This window comes from Pelodiscus sinensis, chromosome 3, assembly GCF_052426305.1.
Source record: "Pelodiscus sinensis isolate ZL-2025 chromosome 3, ASM5242630v1, whole genome shotgun sequence".
Classification (NCBI taxonomy): Eukaryota; Metazoa; Chordata; order Testudines; family Trionychidae; genus Pelodiscus; species Pelodiscus sinensis.
Window position 1 is genome coordinate 10,411,207 of NC_143054.1, and position 22,523 is coordinate 10,433,729.

Consider the following 22,523-nt stretch of genomic DNA (forward strand, 5'->3'; position numbering starts at 1 on the left):
TAATGCCTACAAATCAGACATCAGACATCTTCACAAGGAAAAACCAGTTGGTTTTCATTTCAACTTATCGGACATAGTCTTAACGACCTTACTACATGCATCTTACTTCAAAGAGACTTTAACACCAGATTACAGAGGGAAACTTCAGAACTTTCATTCATGCTTAAATTTGACACTTTACGAATGGGCCTTAAGATGCTAATTATCTTACCCATTCCAAAGTTTCTCCACTTATCACCCCTAATTAGCCATTCATTGACTCATATATAGCTATTCCCTCCCTTCCTCTCCCTCACCCCACCTTCTGTACTAAATCTGATTTGTCAGTTTAATAATGTGTTCACTTTTTTCATTGTATTCTTTTGGTATATCTGGTCATGCCAATTCTCTTCCAGAATATGAGTTAAGGAAGTGAGTCTGGCCCAGGAAAGCTCATCACCTATTAACCAATCTTGTTAGTGCTACATAGTTTTCCCTTTTGTTTTAGCAAGATCAGACTAACACCTCCCTATTTCTATCGTAAGGGCTGAACAACCAGAAAGCACATAGCACAACCTCTCCTCATTTATTATTATTACTAATCTCATAGGTTTGGGAAGGCTCGCTCATGGCTACGTAATACAGTGATATTAACACTGCAAGGGCATGTCTACACTATGTGGAAGACACTGCCATGGTAGATTTTTGGGGGTTCGATTTAGTGGGTTCATCCTCTAGATCGAACTGGAAGGGCAACCGGGTTGGCTCAGGTACTCCTGCTCCTCCCATTGGCTTCCCTCTGTGTGCAGAGCACAGAAATGCGATGTAAGAGACATAGCTGGAGTTGTGTATCTTACTTCGACCTTCCGATGTAGCAGAGACTAGGCCTAAATGCCTGACTTGCTATGGCTCAGAACTGACCCTAAAACATGCACCCGTGATGGACTACATGGCCCAGCATGCCTCTGGCAGGCATGCACCTCCCAGCATGCAATGCTCCCTTGGCCCCACAGCGTCTAGTAGAAACTACACATCCCAGCATGCTCGAGGGCGGACTACAGCGTGAAGGACCGAACGTTCTCAGCCTCTCCCTGGTGATTGGCTGAAGCTGTGGCCTCTTCTCCCGCTCTCTGGTATTGGCCGGCCGCTTCCCGGCTCAGTCAGAGGCTGGCCAATGGGAGACGGAGCCTTGGTGACCCCTGCGGAGGCGGGAAAATGCGGCCGGTTTTGGCGCCAGGGGCGGAGCCAGCGGCAGCGCGGGCGCCCCTGAGTCCAGCCTTTGCTCCACGGCGCCGGCCCCGCTCCCCAGCGCAGGCACCATGGCGGCCCCCGCGGCGGCGGGGCTGGAGGACGCGGAGCTGCGGGAGGCGCAGCGCGACTACCTCGATTTCCTGGACGACGAGGTGAGACTGGGCGAGCTCCGGGCCGGGGGGGGGGGCGGTATGGAGAGGACCCAGGCGTGGGGGGGGGCTGTTGCTGGGTTTCCTGTCTCCCTCCCCAGCCCGGGGGGGGCTCCCCCCTCCCCGTGTCCAAGTTTGGCCTCTGGGGGGGAGGAGATCCCCGCCCCCCCCTTGCAAACCACGCCCATTCCCGGGGGGGGGGGGCGGTCCTTGCAAGGTGGGGCTGCTGCCCTGCACCCCCCCATCTTGTGCACGGCCAGTCCCGTAGCTCCGCTCAGGCGCGGGGGGGGGGGAGGTTTAAAAATCTCGTTTTAACGCTTTGCCCTGCAACCCCCCCCCCCATCTTGTGCACGGCCAGTTGGGGAGCCCATGCTGGCACTGCCACCGCACTTGTGGGGCTGGGGCGCACCGAATCTACTAGCCTGCCCCCCCCCTTTGGCTCTGGTGTGCAAGGGGAATGTGGGGAGTGTCTTTCTCTTTCGCAGCTTGAGTTGTAACTGACTATCTGCAAGAAGGCATAGGGTACTAAAAAGGAACGCAGTCTGTACTGAAAGCTGGGGGGGTGATCCCCAAGTTGTTGTATCATGCAAGCAAGATAGTAACAAACTTCAACAGGCCTTTTATTTAACAAAGGTGAAACCTCTTTACAAAGCTGCTGCTGCTCCCCTCTGTAGCTCTCACTCAGGCCTGGCCCATCTCCTCCCCCCTCCTTCCTCTTTCCTGTGCTTCCAGATTCCCAACAGCCAGTGCTCCCAGTTCTAATAATTACAAGCAGCATCTAAAACACCGCACAGGTAGAGGATAAATTCTTGTGCTTGCTCTGATGGAGCTAGCATACCAAACATAGAAGGATGCTGTGTCAGCAAATGTCTGAGATCACATGCATATAAGTACATAATTTTGATGGTTAGTCCCTCCTGCTGGTTTGGTTACACTATTGGTTATGCTCTATATTTAGTGAGCCGTCTCAATCAGAGATAGTGAGAATAAGGGCTTGTCTTCGCCATTGGCCAGGTGGAGGGCTCAGTGATCAATCCAGTTGGTGTTGATTTATCAAGTCTATTAAAGTCACGATAAATTGACCACAGATCACTCTCCCGTTGACTCTGGTACTTCACCTCAATGATAAGTGCAAGGGGAGTTGATGGGAGAGCACTGCCTGTCAGTGCACTGCGTCAAGCATGCTGCAGTAAGTAGATCTAAATATGCTGACTTCACCTATGGTAATTGCATAACTGAAGCTGCATAACTTAGATCCTATGTTTCTTCGAGGTGGGAACTGCATTTCCAACTCAAAGTGAAGGTGTTGACACTGCATTTCTCTATCTGGCCTTTCCTTGCAACAAAGATATCCAGCATGAATAACAGGAAGGGGGTGGGGGGGATTTCCTGAGCCACTAAAGATAAATCAAATGGGCTGCATCTCGCCAGCTTAACTTTGTAAAAGGGAACCTTTCTCTCATGGCATGCTGCAGGAGGACCAGGGAGTTTACCAGAGCAAAGTCCGGGATATGATCCACGATAATCAGTATCGTCTGATTGTTAGCATCAATGAGCTGAGGAGGAAGAACGAGAAGAGAGCCAACCGGTAAGAGTAACCTGTGAAGGAACTCGACAAGAGTGTTTCTTCCAACTTGGCTCCTGCACAGCATGTAGTGAGTAGTATGAGAGGAGAGCCTGTACAGTTGTTGTTTCCATGTTGGCAAACTTTGCAGGCAGGTCAATGGGTTAAACTATTACTTTCTCTCTAAAGCTCTGTAGTAGAAAAGGTTTGTCCAGTGTACTAACACCAGCAAATCCTACTAAAGGAAATGTAGATTACACAGGTACCCTAAGCACTATACCTTTTAGAGGGACTCTGAGCAAAATAAGATGTACCAGCCAAAATGCTTATGCTGGTATTGCAGCATCTACAGCAGGGCTTTTGTCAGTGTTGAAATGGTGCTGACCCTTCCCCCAAAAAAGAAATACTAACACACTTGTAAAAGTTTCTTGTGTAGACCTGTGCTAAGGTAATATCTTCACAACCAGAAAAGTGTGTGCTTTTTGTTTTATTATTGTTTGTTGTTGTTTTTGTTACAGCAAGATAACTATCATGCATTAGCCATCTTGATGCAAAATTATAGGAGATGAAGCACAGGTAGCATTTATCATGATGTAGCTCAGGCGTGGGGAATCTTTTTTTTAGGTTGGTGGCCACTGACCCACAGAAAAAAATCAGTTGGGGGCTAACCAAGTGAGAAGCAAAAAAATAAACCCTCCACAGTCCTCACTGACCTGGTCCCCAGTGAGAAGAAGGAAAAGAAGACCTTTCCCTCAAGCTCCAGTCCTGGAGATAGGGGAGGCTCTGAGGCTCAGGGGTTACACCACAGTGCTGGATTAACTCTTCTGGGGGCCCAGAGATACTCTCTGGGGTGGGGCCAAAATGAGGGGTCCAGTGTGTGAGAGGGGGCAGTCGGGGAGAGGGCTAGGAGTATGGTTGTGGAGTCAGGGAGGGAGGGTTCAGGAATGGGTTAGACTGTATGGGGTCAGGGCAGGAGGGAGGTGGCAGAAGCATGGTGAGGATGCAAGGTCTGGGAGGGAGGGTACAGGAGGAGGCTGGAGGTGAGGTGCAGGGTCTGGAAGGGAAGGAAGGAGCGTGCAGACATGAGGACTGAGCAGGGGATACAGGAGGGGGCAGTGGATATGGGGTACCTCTCACCCTGCCTTGGAAAGTCCATGGGGCCCAATCCAGCCTATGTCTTGCTTTGATTGGGCCCACAAGGCATAAGCCATGTGCTTCCCCCCTCCCTCATGGCTGGAGTGCCAGTGCTGGCTTGTGCTGCTGAGGGAGAGCAAGCCCCAAGCCTCGTGGGCCAGATTAAGTCAATGCAAACTCCCTTTTGTGCATATTGGTTGGCATGAGACTCCATCTTATCTGCTGAGAACATCACATCTGCAAACTGGAATCTGGCAAGCAAGGTCCAGTCTCCTATTTTAGAGGGCATTCAATCCGTATGCAATTTTAAACCTGGGACTTGCCTTCTCCCCAGATTCAAGGACCAGCTGCGACCCTGTGTAGCATTCTAGCCTGTGTGCATTTGTGCTAAGAAAACCTGCTTGCTGCGATGTTTGCAGAAAGCCCATATGGGGGTTGGAACATTTTAAAAGCACCCAGTAATTTAGGAATCTTAATGAAGTTCAAGACTAGTCTTACTCAAATATTTCAGCACCTACAGATAGGCACCTAATGAGACTTTCAAAAGTGCTATATTCAGTTTGGTTCCTAAATCCCATAGACATGCAGTAGAGTATCGATCCTGGTTAGGGACTTGATGTCCATAGTGCATTCACTTCTTGACTGAAATGAATCCTCACATGGGTGATGGGAAAACAATTGTCAGTGTTTGCACAGCTCTGCCGCTGTTCTGTGAGGGCACTAGGAATTGCCATTCTGTAAAGAAAGGGTCTTCCTGCTGTGGATGTGCTAGCAAGACAGCTGAACTGATTGGAGTCCTGCTGCCTTTTGCTCTAGGCTCCTGAGTAGTGCCTTCGAGGAGCTGGTTGCCTTTCAGCGTGCCCTGAAGGACTTTGTCGCGTCCATCGATGCCACGTACGCTAAGCAATATGAGGAATTCTACATCGGGCTGGAGGGCAGCTTTGGCTCCAAGCATGTGACTCCCCGGACACTGACATCCTGTCTTTTGGGCTGCATGGTCTGTGTGGAGGGCATTGTAACAAAATGTGAGTGCAGGGGGGGCTGAGATGTGCCATATGAATGCCCATATGGGATTGATAACTGCCTGTAGATACTAGACCAGTGAGAATGTCAGGGATGGCTAGGATGATCCAGGGTAGTGCTGCTTAAATTAGAGTCTCATAGACTTTAAGGTCAGAAGGGACCATTGTGATCATCTAGTCTGACCCCCTGCACAGTGCAGGCCACAGAATCTCACCCACCCCTCCCAGAATAATCCTCTCACCTATATCTCAGATATTGAAGCCTTCAAATACTTTGAAGACCCCAAGATGCAGAAAATCCTCTAGCTGTGATCTGTGCCCCATGCTACAGAGGAAGGCGAAAAACCTCCAGGGCCTCTGCCAATCTACCCTGGAGGAAAATTCCTTCCCGACCCCAAATATGGCGATCAGCTAAACCCTGAGCATGTGGGCAAGACTCATCAGCCAGACACCCAGAAAGTTCTCTAGTAATTCCTATCATCCCTCCATTGACCTATTTCCCAATGATACTGAATGGTCAATTAGTTACCAAGATCATGTTATCTCATCAAACAATCCCCTTCATAAACCCATCTAGTTTAATCTTGAAGCCAGATAGATCTTTTGCCCCCACTACTTCCCTTGGAAGGCCGTTTCAGAACCTCACTCCTCTAATGGTTCTTCTAATCCAGAAGAACAGGGATTTCCAGGACCCTACATCTGAATTCAGAGTTCCTTTCTGCACCCCAAGCCCCTTGTCCCGCTTCACCCCATACAGCCAGAGCCCTCACCTCCACCTCCCCCTACCACACCTCAACCTCATATCCCAGCCTGGTGAAAGTGAGTGAGGCTGGGGAAGAGGAAGCCACAGAGGGTAGAGTGAGAAGAGGTGCTGCAATAGGGGACGGGAAACAATTTTTTGTTAGAGAATCACTTTTCTAAGGTATATCTAGGAGTCCTGGAGTGAAAGGTAGCCAAGAAGTTTAAGTTTGCTGTCAGGGAACATGTCCGGAGACCTGTCTGTTGTGGAATGGTCTCCCAGTGAAACCTCATTGCTGGAGTCATGTCTACAGGGTTTCTTCTAACTTTTTTTCCTCCCACTAAACAAATGTTAAACACAGGCTCTCTGGTACGTCCGAAGATCGTCCGCAGTGTCCATTACTGCCCTGCTACCAAGAAGACCATTGAACGCCGATATACGGACCTGACGAGTCTTGATGCTTTTCCATCCAGCTCTGTCTACCCCACTAAGGTGAGCAAACAGAGGTAGTGTCAAACATTCACCAGAGGCCAGGGGAGGGAAGTGACTTGTGCAGGACTGTACATGAGTTCATCTGTGGACTGTGCATGTTGGTTTAAAGCAGCAGTAATATATAGGCCTAGCTACGGCAGAGGTGCTGATGCATTTGGGGCCTCTTCTAGTGTCCAGTCAAATGCCCTCCCAAGAAACAGACAGCAGCATCAGCTAACACCGTGTTAGTCCTGAAGGCAATAGCACAAAGGAGGTTGCTTATGAATCGCTTTGCAGTCTGTGCTGAATTTGCTAGAGTTCAAATCTAGGCTCCTGGTCAGACAGAAGCATCTACTAGATTGGATCGAGTGGTCTCTTAGGGTACGTCTAGACTACATGCCTCTGTCGCCAGAGGCATGTAGATTAGGCTACCAGACATAGGAAAATGAAGCGGCGATTTAAATAATCGCCGTTCATTTAAATGTACATGGCTGCCGCGCTGAGCCGACAAACAACTAATCAGCTGTTTGTCAGCTCAGCGCGGCAGCCATGTAAATGTAAATGAAGCGGCAATTATTTAAATCGCCGCTTCATTTTCCTATGTCTGGTAGCCTAATCTACATGCCTCTGGCGACAGAGGCATGTAGTCTAGACGTACCCTTAGGCAGAGTGATCACTTGGTCTCTGGAGAACGTAGTGGATAATTTGGCTACCAGCGACCACATAATGCTCTTCCCACCAGAAAGTCTTGCTCATGCACAGGTGATCCATGACTGCTTGTCTGGGACAGCCAGCAGACCTCTCTATGACTACTGAGTCCATGCTAGTGCTTGGGTGGGCCGAAGGGGCTTGTGCCAAGTAGTGCAAGCTGTTAGTCGGGGAGCTGGAGAGCCTGGGTGAACCACAGGGTGTCTGTGCCCAGTAGCCTCAATAACGAAGCCCCTTGCAGCATAGTCCTGTCTCATTGCTACATCGGCCTTCCTTCTTGCTGTCCTGTTTTGGTGACCCCATCTACCCTGGAGAATCCCCTGCCATGCTTCTGTGAATGAGGAGTCTGTGTCGCTTGTCCAGGATGAAGAAAACAATCCCCTGGAAACAGAGTTTGGCCTCTCGGTCTACAAGGACCATCAAACCATCACCATCCAGGAGATGCCTGAGAAAGCCCCGGCTGGGCAGCTTCCTCGCTCTGTGGATATTGTTCTGGATGATGACCTGGTGGACAGAGTGAAGCCTGGGGATCGAATCCAGGTCATTGGGACGTACCGCTGTCTGCCTGGGAAGAAGGGGGGCTACACATCGGGGACGTTCAGGTGAGGAGCATAGTGTAATCCCCTTCCCTTCGGATGTCTGCTGTCACCCTGAATGCTTTATGCCTTTTCTAGGAGGTTTACGGCACCTCCCACTGAGTTGTAGCCACCTCTGGGGAGAGAGATAGTACAGGTTGAACCTCTCTAGTCCAGCACCCTCTGGTTTGGAAATATCCATGGTCCTGCATGATCGTGGTTAGTCAGATGTTCACTTATGGGTGTGGCTAAGCTTCATGCATTCCCATAAAGTTTGTGTACCACCACCGCCAACCTTTGAAGAGCCCAGTAAGCAGCAGAAGTGTTGGTAACGGTTCTAGACAATATTGACCTCCCATGGTTTGGCAAATTCTCTGGTTTGGCAATGGTCAGAGCCCAAGGTGCTGGATTAGAGAGGTTCAACCTGTAGCTGTCAAGCAGCAGCATAGTGTCCTAATTAGGCCAGAACACTGGGTCAAACACCCTGAATCTCTTGGAAGGACCAATTCCATCTCTAGTCACTATGGATGACTTTGCTCAAAGAAATGTCAGGGATTTGGTGCTGCAGACACAGATGAAGGGTAATGCAAGTCTTAAGAATGGTCTTGTTGCTCAGTTAATCAAGCAGACATGAGGCATCAAGAATATTCTCTTTTTGAGCTTTCCAGTCTCAAGACTTGAGGAGCTGGTCCTTTTGGAAGGAGGCCCTAGGTGATGGCTGTAATCTGTACGTCCTTGGATGGTTGGGCTGTCTGCAGGGTTTCTGTGTTCTAGACTTGACCAAGGTCCCTCTCCGTTCCAGAACCATTATGATCGCCTGCCATGTGAAGCAGATGAGCAAAGAAGTTCGGCCTCTCTATTCTGCCACTGATGTGGCCAAGATCAAGAGATTTAGCAAAAGTCGCTCAAAGGTATTAAGCTTTATTTTCAAATGCACCCTGTAGAAAATTGTATATGAGATGGGACTATAAACAGTATTCGTGTAGCCCATTTCCAGGGCTCAATGCAGGATTTTTCTGTATTTTTTTTCTAGTATTTTGCTAGGCTTTAAATAGCTCTCATGATATAGCTTGCGCCTTTTATCCTGTGCAGGGGTGAGAGACTTAGTCTACTGTCTCAGCATCATTGTATCATTTGTTTAGTTTCTTCTCCTTGCTTAGGCCCAATGTGAACAATTCCCTTGCTTCATGTTGATGCTCTTCAGATACTACTAGTTCACTGTCCGTGTGATCAGAGGTGTCTGTTGTGCATCTGCCGATCAAACTGGAATCCAGTCATGTTTGCTCTTTGAAGAATACTTATGTTTTCTCACTCTGAAACTCTACCTTTCTCCTTAGCTGGTCAAAGCTTGAGCTTTGCCAAGGCTCAGAGGATACAAGGCCAAATCCTACACTTACCTAAACTTATCAGCCCCGGTCTATGCCTCTCCTTACTGCAGTGCCTGCAGGTCTTTTCTTAACCAGAAAGTGCCAGCACGCTGACCTCTGTTAACAGAAGCTCAGAATCTTGTAAATAACTTTGATATAAGGTCTGGCCCAAAGTATGGAGGGAAAAAAAGGGGCGGGGGGGGAGGGCCTTCCTTGGGTGTTTTTGTCACATAAAGGTGCATCCAACCAGATTGTAAAACCACATTGTAAAAATTCTTCCCTCTAGATTCCCTGCGAAAGGATTTCAAACCACCCCTTCTAACTTATCAGTTGTTGTTTACCTTTGTTCTCAGCTGGTTGAAGTACAGTTAGTTAGTTGAATCAGTGTTTCCCTTTAGTTCCCCAAGCTAGCCCCATGCTTCTGGGAGTGGTGGGGGGTAGTTCCTGTCTTTCCAGGAAATGTGCCTGAGGTGTAACAGTTGTCAGTGAAAGCTCCTTCCTTTCTCAATGATTCTAAGCTGATTCATTAGACTAGCAAAGCCTGAACTAATTGATTGATTGTTAAAGGGAAGCCATTCTTGCTAGTGGCTGGCTGGCTTTTTAATGTGATGCACCTTGTTTCCTTTGCCTTAGGATATCTTTGACCAGCTCTCGAGGTCTCTGGCCCCCAGTATCCACGGGCATGAGTATATCAAGAAGGCGATTCTCTGCATGCTGCTTGGAGGGGTTGAGAAGATCCTGGAGAATGGGAGCCGCATCCGAGGAGATATCAACATCCTGCTGATAGGTAGGATGGAGGGGAGCGGCTCTGGGATGCTATGGTAATGGGAGGGCAAAGCCTGTGGGATTGGACGCTTCATAATCCCTAGTACTTGTCCTTTTCAGGAGACCCTTCAGTTGCCAAATCTCAGCTGCTGCGTTATGTGCTCTCCACGGCCCCCCGGGCCATCCCTACCACCGGCAGGGGCTCCTCCGGGGTTGGTCTCACTGCTGCAGTCACCACAGACCAAGAAACAGGTAAGGAGCAACCTGGGGTCTAGTTGTAGTACTCTGCTAGCAGAAGATATTGGGAGGAAGGAACTAATGGGAATGGCTCTGTAGCATCTGTCCTTCCATCATCACGGGACCATTAGATGCTCTTGCTGGAAGCTTTTACGTGGTGGGGAACCTCTTCTCTGATACTAGAGCATTGTTGGTGGATGTCTGCTGGATTTAAGCTCTTTGCATCTTCTCATGCTGCATGTGCTCTGAGAAGAGCCAGCCTGGGCGGTTAGGTAGATGGTTCTCGGTTCTCCCTGGTCCTGTGTGGTGGGATCCCACTAGACAGCAGGTGTGGCATGTCCCTTCATCACTGGACAAATGCTCTTGACCTTCATGCTGCTGGAAATACCTGGGAGAGCTCATGTTCATAAGTTCTTTGAATAGATCTAGGTACTTTGCGCCTGTATGCTGAGCGCTTGGGGCAGCTGCTCAGGAGAGATTTCACATACTCCTCAGCCACTGGGGCTTGAGGGAGTCTGAACCCCCAGTGCCAGGGTCCTGTCAAATCTCTGAATTTCAGAGCAAAGGGGAGGATGAGTATGTCGGCCTGTATGTAGTCGTGGACTCTTCCCCACAGGTGAACGCCGCTTGGAAGCAGGTGCCATGGTTCTGGCTGACCGGGGTGTGGTCTGCATTGATGAGTTTGACAAGATGTCCGACATCGACCGCACGGCCATCCATGAGGTGATGGAGCAGGGCCGTGTGACCATTGCCAAGGCAGGCATCCACGCCAGGCTCAACGCCCGCTGCAGCGTGCTGGCTGCTGCCAATCCCGTCTATGGCAGGGTGAGTTTGGGTGAACGCTGGCAATTGAGAGACGCTTTCTCTGGATCAGCTCTTCTTCTAGTAGCTAGTGAGAATTGGACATGGCCAAAAACACATTCCAGGAGAGGATCATCTGGTCTCCGGAGGGGTGAGCATCAGGCCCAGATGGAAATTCTAGATGGTAAAAAACCCTGATTTACACCAGGTGCTGGGTAGGTCTCTGCAGCTTCAGATGCCAAAAACATACCCGGATGACCATGCTGCACCCAGACCAGTGTTCCTGTATGCTGAGCACCTTGGGCAACTGCTCAGGAGAGATTCAGGTGCTGCCTAGCTGATTAACAGAGTGGCTACAGGTGTTCCCAGCCAGCAGCATGTCGTTCCTCTAGTGGTGCGCATACAACTTATTCCACACATGGATGAAAACTTAGAGAGAACACTGGCCCAGACTCTACCCTCCTGTCCAGTGTATTCCCCCCCTCTTGAAGTCAGTGAGCTGGAGACTGAAGGTCTCCTTTAGCCTGTTCTCTAGCGCTCAGCCCAAAATCTGTTACACTGAGCAGTTAAAGCAACACATGGTTTTCAGATAGGATCTGGAAAGTGCCTGGCTTGGTGTCAGCTGTGTAAAATGTACCGATTCCCTTTGTAAATGGGGCCACAATGTACAATGGGGCGGGGAGATGCTGCTGGGTTTGGTTTCCAGGAGCAGTGTTCAGGTCAGGATTGTGTGTTAGCATCTTCCTTCTTAAAGACTGCGACTGGAGGGTTCTCCCTAATTTGTTGAGCTCCCTTCAACAGCTAGGATGTCCAAGTGCTTCTGGTAGTTTTTGGGTCCCTGTAACTCGCTTCTGTCCCCCTTGCAGTATGATCAGTACAAAACTCCCATGGAGAACATCGGCCTTCAAGACTCCTTGCTATCCCGATTCGATTTGCTCTTCATCGTCTTGGATCAGATGGACCCAGAGCAGGACAGGGAGATCTCAGACCATGTCCTGCGAATGCACCGGTACCGAGGACCGGGCGAGCAGGATGGGGACGGTGAGTTCAGTCTTGTCTCCTTCCTCACGCCCCCCTAATTCTTTGTGAGAACATCTGCAAAAGCAACAGGACAGGGATAGGGAACAAAATCATAATGCCTCTATATGTATATATCCTACATGGGACTCGAATGCTGCATACAGTTCTGGTTGCCCAGCTCAGAAGATATATATTGCAACTGGAAAAGGTACAGAGAGAGGCAGCAAAAATAATTAGGGGTAAGGAACAGATTCCATAGGAGGAGAAGTTAAAATAGCTGGGATTTTTCTGCTTGGAAAAATTTATTGGGGTGCAGGGGATATGATAGAAAGCTATAAAATGACTGGGGTGGAGACGGTGAGTAGAGTTACTTACCACTTAACAGTGACCAGGATTCACCCAGTGACATAGGCAGCAGGTTTAAAACAAACAAGATAATACTGTACACAATGTGCAGTCAGCCCGCAGAACTCATTGTCAAGGGACGTTGTGAGCACTAAAAAGTATAACTGGGTCCAAAAAAGAGCTGGATATCTTCATGGGGGGTAAGTCCATCCTTGGTAGTAGCAAAGGTCTGGGATGCAGCCTCATTCGTTGAATGTCCCTAACCGTCTGACCATGAGACGCTGGGACTAAGTACTTGATTACTGCCCTGCTCTGTTCATTCCTCCTGAAACATCTGACGCTGGCTGGAAGACAGGCTAGTGGGCTAGGTGGATCTGACCCAGTATGGCTGTTCCTATGTAAAAGCCCATAGCTATGTCTAGCTCCCACTGACAGTGTTTCTTCTTTTACCCAAGACATGGGGAATTTAGTTGGGATTGGTCCTGCCTTGGGCAAGGGGCTAGACTTGATGACCTCCTGAGGTCTCTTCCAGTTCTGTGATCTCCCAGTTTTCACCTGTCATTATACTGGCTGCATGAGAGCTACTCTCTCATTGTCTGGGCTCCCATGGTCAGTCTAGTAGACACTTATCTTCAGTCCTGTGCCCTGAAGGGCTGGATTCTGATCTCCTGGAGTGCAGTGCATTGAGCAGTCTAGCGGTCTCCCTTCAGTAGCTTGCTGCATGCTTGGTTACCTGAACAGTCCTGGTATGGGTGGTGGACACAGCCCAGCCTGCTGTTTATTCTGCTTCTGGTTCATGGGTTGTGGCTGAGGAGGTGTGTGACTCCAGCAGAGCCATATTAATTTGAAGTGTTTTCCTGCACTGCTTTGGGTCTTGGCTGGTTTGGTGAGAAGATGAACTCATCTCAGTGATGCACAGAACTCCTGGGGGATCAACCTGCAGCATTATGGGACCCAAACTTTCCCTTTCCCAGAGCTTTAAATAGGAGGAAAATCCTATTAAATCTAGGCTGTCCGTGGGATGGGGGCAGTGCCAGACTGTTGCCTGCAGCACATTCTCCTGTCATTTGTCCTGTCCAGTTACATAAGAACGGCCGTACTGGGTCAGACCAAAGGTCCTTCTAGCCGAGTATCCTGTCTGCCGACAGTGGCCAGCACCAGGTGCCCCAGCGAGGGTGGACTGAAGACAATGATCAAGCGATTTGTCTCCTGCCATCTCTCTCCAGCCTCTGACAGAGGCCAAGGACACCATTTTATCCCCTGGCTAATAGCCTTTTATGGACCTAACCTCCATGAAATTATCTAGCGTCTCTTTAAACTCTATTATAGTCCTAGCCTTCACAGCCTCCTCTGGCAAGGAGTTCCACAGGTTGACTACATGCTGTGTGAAGAAGAACTTTCTTTTATTAGTTTTAAACCTGCTAATAAGAGTAGTTCTCTACTCTCTCCCTCCCCAACCCCCCAGAAGATGCTCAGATCTTGCAGGGAATGAGGCCCCATCTCCACTTGTGGGAAGATCGATGCTGCAGTGGTCAGTCTTCCAGCATTTGATTTAGTAAGTCTGGTAAAGAGCCACTAAATTTGAATGGTGAGGGCACTCCCATCATGAGGCACAAGGGAAGTTGATGTAAGCTGTCAACCTCCAGCTGTGGAGATGGAGCCAAGCTCAGCTTAAGGTACATCTGCTCCAACTACATCATTTCGCTGGAAGAAGTCGATCTTCCAAGTGTAGTGTTGACCTGGCCTGAGTTTCCCTGATAGCTGGCCTACAATTCCTTTTGTTCAGTCACATTCCATTTCGCCTAGTTAAACACGTCCTGTTACCACTCTAGTCCTTGGCTCTCTAGTATTGGAGCTCGCCATCTGCAAGGGTTTCTGGGGTGATGTCTGTGACCTAGCCATGCTATGTTGTAGTCTTTAAGGGTTGGACCTGGAGGAGGATGTGTAAATGGTGCTCTTCTAATGTGTCTCCCAGCCATGCCCCTGGGCAGCGCGATAGAAATCCTGGCTACAGATGATCCTAATGTGATGCAGGAGGAGGAGCAGGAGCTACAAGTGTATGAGAAACACGACAACCTTCTGCATGGCCCCAAGAGGCACAAGTGAGTGTCCCCATCTGTCCCTGGAGCAAAGTATCCATGGTGCTCTCAATGTAGAGGGCTGAGCCTGGGCCTGCCCCTCTGATCCTGGTTGTATCTTCAAGGAGTTTCATGGTACGACCGGTTGTAAACAGCCGGGGCTTCGGCATGACCAGCTCAGCTCCCTTGTGGGCTTGTCAAGGGAGTGGGAGAAATGATACCTGCAGCAGTACCCTGCCTTTATATAGTGCCATTCATGTGGAAGTGTCCTTTGAAGGGTCACTGATCCCACTACTGACAGGTGCCCAGGCCAGGTGTGGAACACTGCAGTCTGTTCCACAGCTGGCGCATAACACAAGTCTCCAAAGAGGGTCACGGAGAACACTGTATGTAACTGAGCTTCCCATGCTTGTACACATTCCATGTACAGCCCTGGGTGGTGCCTGTTCTTCGTGTGTTGCTCATATTTGGGGGGCTTCCTTTTGGAAGGGAGCGGCATGGTACAAATGGAGTTTCCTGGTCCCGTATCGTAACTTGTCATGTTTGCATGTCTGCTCCAGAGAGAAGATAGTTAGCATGGAGTTCATGAGAAAATACATCCACGTGGCCAAGATCATCAAGCCAGTGTTGACCCAAGAGTCAGCAAATTACATAGCGGAGGAGTACTCCCGCCTCCGCAGCCAAGATCAGATGAGCTCCGACATTGCCAGGGTGAGCAAATCTCTCGGATGGGGGGAGGCAGAAGGAGATGAGGGAAGAGGTCAGACTGGGTCAGCTCCATTCTTTTCTCTTCCCCCTGCTCTCATGGGCCAGGGAAGCTGAGTCACACATCCAGCCCAGAGATGTTCTCTCTGAAATGCCCTCGGGGCGGGGGGGGGTGCGAGGGGGGTTGATGCTTCAGAGAGGTGACTGCCTCTCTTTCCCCCAGGCCCTTGTTAATAATTCTCACGGGGAGGAAGTGACAGATGTCAGCCTATTTCCCATGCCCCAATGTTGGCTTTAAGCAGTATCTCTTCCCTGGAGTCTGCTACTGCCTTCCAGAGCAGCACATTTTCCAATTCAGGGAACACATGTGGAGCCTTGGGTAAAGGTTCTCTCTGGCCTAGTGGACTGGGATGCTGAGCTCACATGAGGCTATAGCCCTGAGTATATACACGTACATAGTGCCAGTCATGGACTAGGATAGTATCTGTCAACTCTTCCACAGGTTTCCTTTGCACCCTAAGATGTAAGTAGGCTACAGCAAAGATGCATGTGACCAAGGCTTTGGAAGAATGATCTTGCTTGGTCCATGCTGGGATTCCACCTGCAGCTGTCCAGTATGGACCATAATAAATGTGTGGGCATGGCCACAACATGGTGCTGTTGGCTGATCCCTCAGTCACTGGGATTGTCTTCTGCTCTCCCCTCCCAGACATCCCCTGTCACAGCCCGTACTCTGGAGACGCTGATCAGACTTTCCACGGCCCACGCAAAGGCGAGGATGAACAAAACAATTGACTTACAGGATGCAGAAGCTGCTGTAGAGCTGGTGCATTTTGCCTACTTCAAAAAGGTGAGCGTGCAGCCGGGGTGTGTCTGGCAAGGGGGAGACCCTTCCCTCCCTCCCTCCCTCCAGCCCCATCCCAGGAATCAGGTGCCAAAGGATTAAATTAAAGGAGCAAACCCCTGTTGGAACTTTCAGGATCTGTTCTTTGCATGTCTCGGTCATCGAGCTAGCTGTTGCTGGAGTCCAGGCTGAGTGTTGGGGCTTTGCAGCTATAGAGCAGGGTACAGACCTCCTTTCTGTGAGCCACCTTCCAAGACCCAAGCTGCAATAGGCCCCTCTCTGTGTAATCTAAGAAGCAAGCCACCCTACTGTTGTTGCTGCTGGTGGTCTCAGTCTGGGGAGGGCAGAATTTGGACGGACTCACTCACTCACTCACTCACTCACTCACTCACTCACTCTGTGGCAAGTTGACTTAATCCAGTATCATGATGCTTGGAGATTGTAGCAAGAGGTTTCTTAAGTATTGTAGTAATCTTGGAATACTGGCAGTGTTCCCTCTAACTTTTTTTTTCCCCATCTGTGTGGAATAAATTTTGTTATGTGCCCTTAGGCATGTGCAGATATGTGCATCAGTACAAACATCTTCTGGCTGTGGGCAACTCTGGGTGCTCTCCTAATCAGCTGTGGAGCACCTGAGTCTCTCCTGGGTGGCGGCCCAAGCACACAGCTTACAGGAAACATTGAATATTGAGTGTAAGGGCTCCTGGTTCTATTTCTGGTTCTCCTAACTGGGGGCAGGTGATTCAGTCTCTATGCATAAGTTTCCCTGTTTTGAAATGGGGATGATCATCTACATCTTGAGCTGCTGAGGCTAATTAAGATACTCTAAGATCTGCACTGCTACGTAAAATACTTTCTATTCCCAGACCACTGCTGTGACCTCTCTTGTAGAAACTGAAATTATATTGAATGCCTGCTGTGTCGACTGTCCCATTATTCTGCTTGGGTTGGGTTGTTTGGCTTCCTTTGCAGGTGCTGGAAAAGAAGAAGAAACGCAAGAAGCAGGCAGACGGTGATACAGAGACTGAAGAGGAAGAGGAATCCGAGGGTGTGGAGAGAAGGAAAAAGAGGTGTGTTGGGAGGAGGTGCTAGCTGGGATTGGTGAACCCAGCTGGATGGGAGATACCGTGAAAATGACCGTCTGTGCAAAAGCAATGCCAGAAATGGATTTTCCTGGAGAGGTCAGACTGTATTTGTCATGTCTCCTTCCCCACTCTGGTATGATAAATACAGAAGTGGGGGCCAGCAAGTACCTCAAAACCTTATCTACCAGGCTTTGTTATAAAACTTCCCCCAAAATCTTTAAAAAAACCTAGATTTTGTGAATAAAACTTCTGCTTCCACCACCCAAATTCATAAAACGGGAGAGACCATTTGGGGAAATCTCACCCCTAAAATAAAAACCCCAGGACACAAATAACTAGTACCAGGTTAATAAAAAGAAGAGAGAAAACTTTTATCATCACCAATATTCCTGTTGCAAGCATAATAGCTAGATGGAAAAGTAACCAATAATATACTCATGGAGAAACTCCATGGGCCTAGAACTTGGTTACAAAGAAAAGCCAAGACATCTTTTAAAAAGTGCACAGACAGCAGATCCCATATTCAAACCATAAGACAATAAAACCTACTGGATTTATCCAAACTTTACCCTACTTACAGAAAGTGAAGAAAGTCTGCAGAGGAACTCACAGAACAAAAGAGGGAAAAACCCAAATTCCTTTGTCCCAGTTTGAAAGTCCTACCTACATTCCTATTGGCCACTCCACCTGGCTAGGTGTAGTTAATCCCTTAGTCCCCAGGCTGCTGGCCATCTCTCATGATCAGTACAGAATTGAACAGAGGTGAATCCCCAGAGGCTGTTGGCTAGAGGCCATTTCACCAGTTAGCTGTCTGCTCGGATTTTCTGTATGGTAATTGGGGGTCGGTGGAGAAGCTTTGTGAAAATGTCACAAAAAAGTCACATTTTGGGGGGGGATGGAAATTTGATTTTTTTTAAACCTTGAAATGCTTTGCGCAGCTTCACAGCTGCTGCTCGTTTGTTATCAGAACTAGCCGGGGTGTCCCCTTTCAGTGTCTGAACAGAAGCACTGAGTTCACCAGCAATCTGCAGGTGGCTCAGCTGTATCCCTGCCCACAGGTTAGAGGTGTGCAGTGTTGCCCTGTGGCAGGGAGGCATATTGCCTAGAGTGGGGAGGGGTGGAAGTAACCTTCTGGTGCCCTGCAGGAGGAAGAAGGCACGCCCTGGGGATCAGGAAGCCAAGGAAGGGGAATCCTATGACCCCTATGACTTCAGTGACACGGAAGAGGAAATGCCTGAAGGTAAGTGGCTTTTCCCCCTCTCTTCTTGGGGCCTGTGTGTACAAGGGGCTGTATGCGGCTGTTGCTGCCTGATGGAGAAGGGCACTGGCGCTGGAAGAGTACCCTGGGTGGCGTGCTGCATTTCAAGCTGGCTGCAGACACAGCTTTCAGGGCAACAAAAGGAGCTGAGCTGTTCTCCTCACTGTAAGGTGGGAGTGAGACCTCTTAGGCTTCATGGGTGGGAGCCACGGGATCCTTCCCTACAGCCTCGGTCCAGTTGTTGTAAGCAGGGGGCTTCCACCACGTCTCCTGGGAGACCGGGCCAAGGTGCAGCAGCTCTTGCTGGTGGAAAACATTTACCACGATCGTTACATGTTGATGCCGCACTCTACGTTCACGTGGCACTTTACAAGGGCCCAGTTTCAAGGTGCTGCTGTTCTTGGCACTGGTGAAGACCCTGTGCCTGTCTCGACAGGTCTTCAGTTTTATCCATGATGGTGAGTGCTAGAGACTGAGTACCAGGATGGCACCCCACAAGGAGAAATGCCATGTCATTGTCACGTTCCCACTCCCCCCAAATATCTGACTGCAACAACTACAGAAATCAGATACAGCTGTGGATATCACCAGTGGCACTTTCTTCCGTGGCACTTGAGAGTAGATATTGATTATGGTAGGATCCCAGGTCCCGTTGTGCTAGACACCAAATTAGTAAGACTTAATGGAAGGTAAAACTGCATGGAAGGGGTAATATCATTGCTATGGAGAAGTTAGTGGCAGCCATGCCCTTTTTAGCTTCTGTACAGATATAGACTAAAAGATGGTACTAATCTCCTGGTTGCTGCAGCACATGCTACTGTATCTCATATGTTGGCAGGCATGACGTGTAGCTTTTAGTTTCCAGCTCTCTCATCCTTGCTTTCTGCTTCCAGTCCAGGCACATACCCCCAAAACCCCTGAACCTGCAGTGACTGGAGAGAGCAAGAAGATGGAGCTGGCAGACACCAGGTGAGTGGCAGGCTGAAGAAACTGTTGGGAGTGGCTGTTGTACCTGAAAGGGGTCAGCTTTGTGGCTTAGCATCAAATACATTTATTCAAAAACAGTTATGGAAATCCTGGGGGATTCACCACTCCTTCTAAACAAATAGGCTATATCTACACTGGGCCCTATTACAGAATAGGCATGCTAATGTAGAACTTTGGAAAAGGCAAATGCGCGGGGGATTTAAATATCCCCCGCGGCATTTTCATTTTCATGGCTGCCGCTTTTTTCCGGCTTGGAGATAAGCTGGAGGAAAGCGTCCAGACTGGTGTGATCCTCCGGAATGAAGCCCTATTCCGGAGGATCTCTTATTCCTACTTGCAAGTTACAAAGAATAAGAGATCCTCTGGAATAGGGCTTTATTCCGGAGTATTGCACCAGTCTGGACGCTTTTCTCCGGCTTATCTCCAAGCCGGAAAAAAGCGGCGACCATGAAAATGCAAATACCGCGGGGGATATTTAAATCCCCCACGCATTTGCCTTTTCCAAGTTCTACATTAGCATGCCTATTCCGTAATAGGGGCCAGTGTAGATGTAGCCTAGTGAGCCAGTGCAACAGCCCTGCAGGCTGATGTCTGCAAAACCGGTGCAGCTCTGTAGTGGTCAATGTGAGCTGGCCCACCTGATGTTGCTTCTCTGCCTGTTCGGGGTGGGGGAAAGAGGGATAGTCCAGACCTGCCTCTTCCTGCTGTGTGTATAGAAAGGCTGCCTTTGATACAGACACTTATTAGCCTCTGACTCACTTCATTTAGGCACCTTGGTGATGGTAGTTCCTGGCAATTCTTTTCTTGGCGGTAGCTGACTTGGGTGGATTTGAGTGAGTCACCTGTCGGTAATGGGTTCTTGTCTGGCTAGCAATATATGGAGGCTTTTTTGTGTGTGTGCTGAAGAAGGTGGCTTACGTTGGAGATAAATCAGGACAGTTTGAACTAATATATGCAAGCCACTCCAAAGATGGTTCTTCTCTGGGGAAGTTTACAGTCGACTTGCCTTAATCACCCTCGTGTTTAGTTCTTGGAAGAGATTTGGTGGCCTTCCACTGGGAGTAGAAAACAGTTGTGCACAAACAGTTTGTACATTTAATACCATGTGGGTTGCAATAGCTGTCACGAGTTAGGAGACTTCGACCCCCATGAGCTGTCCAAATTCTGAAGTGGGGAGAATGCCACCTGAAGCTGAGCTGAAGTATTCTTTGCTACTTGTCCTCAATGGCATTTCCCAGGTTGACTGCAGCCATTCTATCTAGTTTATAAAACACTTTGGAATCCTAGGGCTTGGAAAGCGCTCTCAGATATCTGTTGCCATTGACCCTGCCTTGTATTTGGGGGCGGCGGGAGGCAGATAAGGCACAAAGGTGATTAAGCCCCTTAAAGATTCCCAAGATAGGTTGCAGGTGCTAGGGTTCTCAGTCTTTGGTCTTGCGCTGGGAGCTGTAACTGAGGGGAAGAACTAATGGCTGGAATGAAGAATTATTTGAGTCTAGCTTCTGGTTCTAATGGCCTTTCCTCTTGCTTGGCTAGGCTGAAAGCATTCAAGGCTGGCCTCCTGGAGGTGTTCAGAGCTGCCCATGCACAGTCTGTGGGTCTGAAGAGCCTGATGGAATCCATCAACCGCGACAGATCAGAGCCCTTCTCCTCAGACGAAGTCAAGGTGGCATTGGAGCGCATGCAGGACGACAACCAGATCATGATGTCCGATGAGATTATCTTCTTAATTTGAGATTCGGGTTTGGGAGAGTTCTCTTGAATTTAAATTGAAAGCTCTTCTGCTGTGGGTCCGCAGACCTATCCTGAACGCTTTACTTAGCAGAACTGAACTGTGTGCCTCTTGAAGCCCAAGCTGGAATTGCTGAACTCTGTAGCTGTAGCTCTGTCCTGTCTCATGGAGCTTAGGAAGGAATAAAGAAGCTGGTTTCTAAAGGCCTGGGGATCCGAAGTCTGTTTTGGTTAGCTTGATTCCCAAAACCATTGGAACGTTTTTGTTGGAGTAGCAAAAAGCCTTTGGGTATAAATTACTTTGTCCTTTAGGTCAGTGTCAGCTGTATGCCGCCTATAAAAAGCTTCATTCAAGGCACAATAGTTGAGGTTGATTGGGTATTTTTAGGTCCATGAGGAGTGCTCAGGATGCAAATTCTTGCCCCATACTTTCATGTAGCACAGATTTCTCATTCTGATGTGTTCCTTTTAAACATTCCTTCTGTTTTTAAATGTCTGCCTAAAGTGTAAAGTTTCCTTTTTACAGTGGCAGTGCACAAATTCACGATTTGCTGGTGACCATTTAATAAATTCTCTCACTTCTTTTAGATGGGCTAATAACTTGCACTTAGTCAGGAAAGTGACTGTGAAAACGGCATTGGCTTGCATAATCTCTAGTGCTTTGAGACCTGCATCTCTAAGATGCTCCTTTTAAGAGTCAAGCTAATTTGTTCTTTCCCCTGAGATCAGAGATCAGGTCTGCCAACGGGATGGGATGAGAAGGGGGCAAAAGAGGACAGCTGCCCATCCCCAGAGATTGAGGGGTCTGGGGCTCACAATCAGAGCCCCAGGTCCTTTAAATCATCACCAGTGTGCTGTGCCATGCTCCGATTGGTGCAGGGAGGCTGGCTGCCTAAGGCCCTGCCCCTTCTGGGAGTGTGCAGCTCCCCCCACTCTTGTCCAGGGTCCACAGAAGCTGTCTGCCTTCATGGCTGAGATGGAGCATTTTCAACAATGATTCTGCAATTGACTCTTAGTTGACATCCAGGAATAGGCAGGTCAGACTTGGCCAAATGTGATATAAAGGTTCTTCCTGCTGTTCAATATTAGACTCAGGTGGGAGAAGTCTGGGATGTGAGAAACTCAAAGCCCTATCTGCAATTCCAAAGTTAGATTGGGAGCTAGAGGATTGGAAGGCCTTGGAAATGCTGAGTTGGTAACATGTTTCAGTTCCAGGGTTCTACACCTCAAGGAATGTAAGGCTGCAGGTTTTCTAAGGGATACATTTAGTCCCAGATCTCTGTCCAGAGTTCTCACCCTCCTCAGTGACAATTGTGCCTGTAGAATGAGTAGAACAAAATGTGTGATAAGTTGAAAACCATGTCTAATGGGGAGACAAAGTAAAGCTTCCTTGATGTGGCTGAGGTGTTCTTGAGCATAAATCCCATTCATTTTCAGAGGGTTTAAGCATTAAGTTCCATTGATTTAATGGGACTTGCATACTTTACCCAAAGACACCAAGCACTGTCAGCTCAATTAGTGCTCATCCCTGGACTATGTGGTGTAATAAGCTTGTATACAAAACAATCCTCTATTCATAGAAGGCTCAAACCTAGGAGACTAGCGTTATGTTTCAGATGACTTTTGTGTACAAGGGAGCCAGTCCTGAGTAACTTTCTCATGGTATCAGTGTTTGCCTCACAGTGTTGGTGCAAGGTTGATCATAATT

General features: G+C 48.8%; 1 protein-coding gene across 1 annotated transcript; it reads left to right on the forward strand.

Moving 5' to 3' along the window:
- The first annotated feature begins 1,188 nt into the window (after positions 1 to 1,188).
- MCM3 (minichromosome maintenance complex component 3) lies at positions 1,189 to 21,021 on the forward strand. The gene is made up of 17 exons (XM_075923338.2): positions 1,189 to 1,382; positions 2,855 to 2,967; positions 4,894 to 5,102; positions 6,200 to 6,330; positions 7,381 to 7,619; positions 8,395 to 8,503; positions 9,593 to 9,746; positions 9,845 to 9,976; positions 10,578 to 10,786; positions 11,629 to 11,803; positions 14,103 to 14,229; positions 14,766 to 14,916; positions 15,620 to 15,760; positions 16,727 to 16,824; positions 17,985 to 18,079; positions 18,991 to 19,066; positions 20,621 to 21,021. The coding sequence occupies exons 1-17, from the start codon at positions 1,299 to 1,301 to the stop codon at positions 20,817 to 20,819; spliced, it is 2,442 nt and encodes an 813-aa protein (XP_075779453.1). The 5' UTR covers positions 1,189 to 1,298; the 3' UTR covers positions 20,820 to 21,021.
- The last annotated feature ends 1,502 nt before the right edge of the window (positions 21,022 to 22,523 follow it).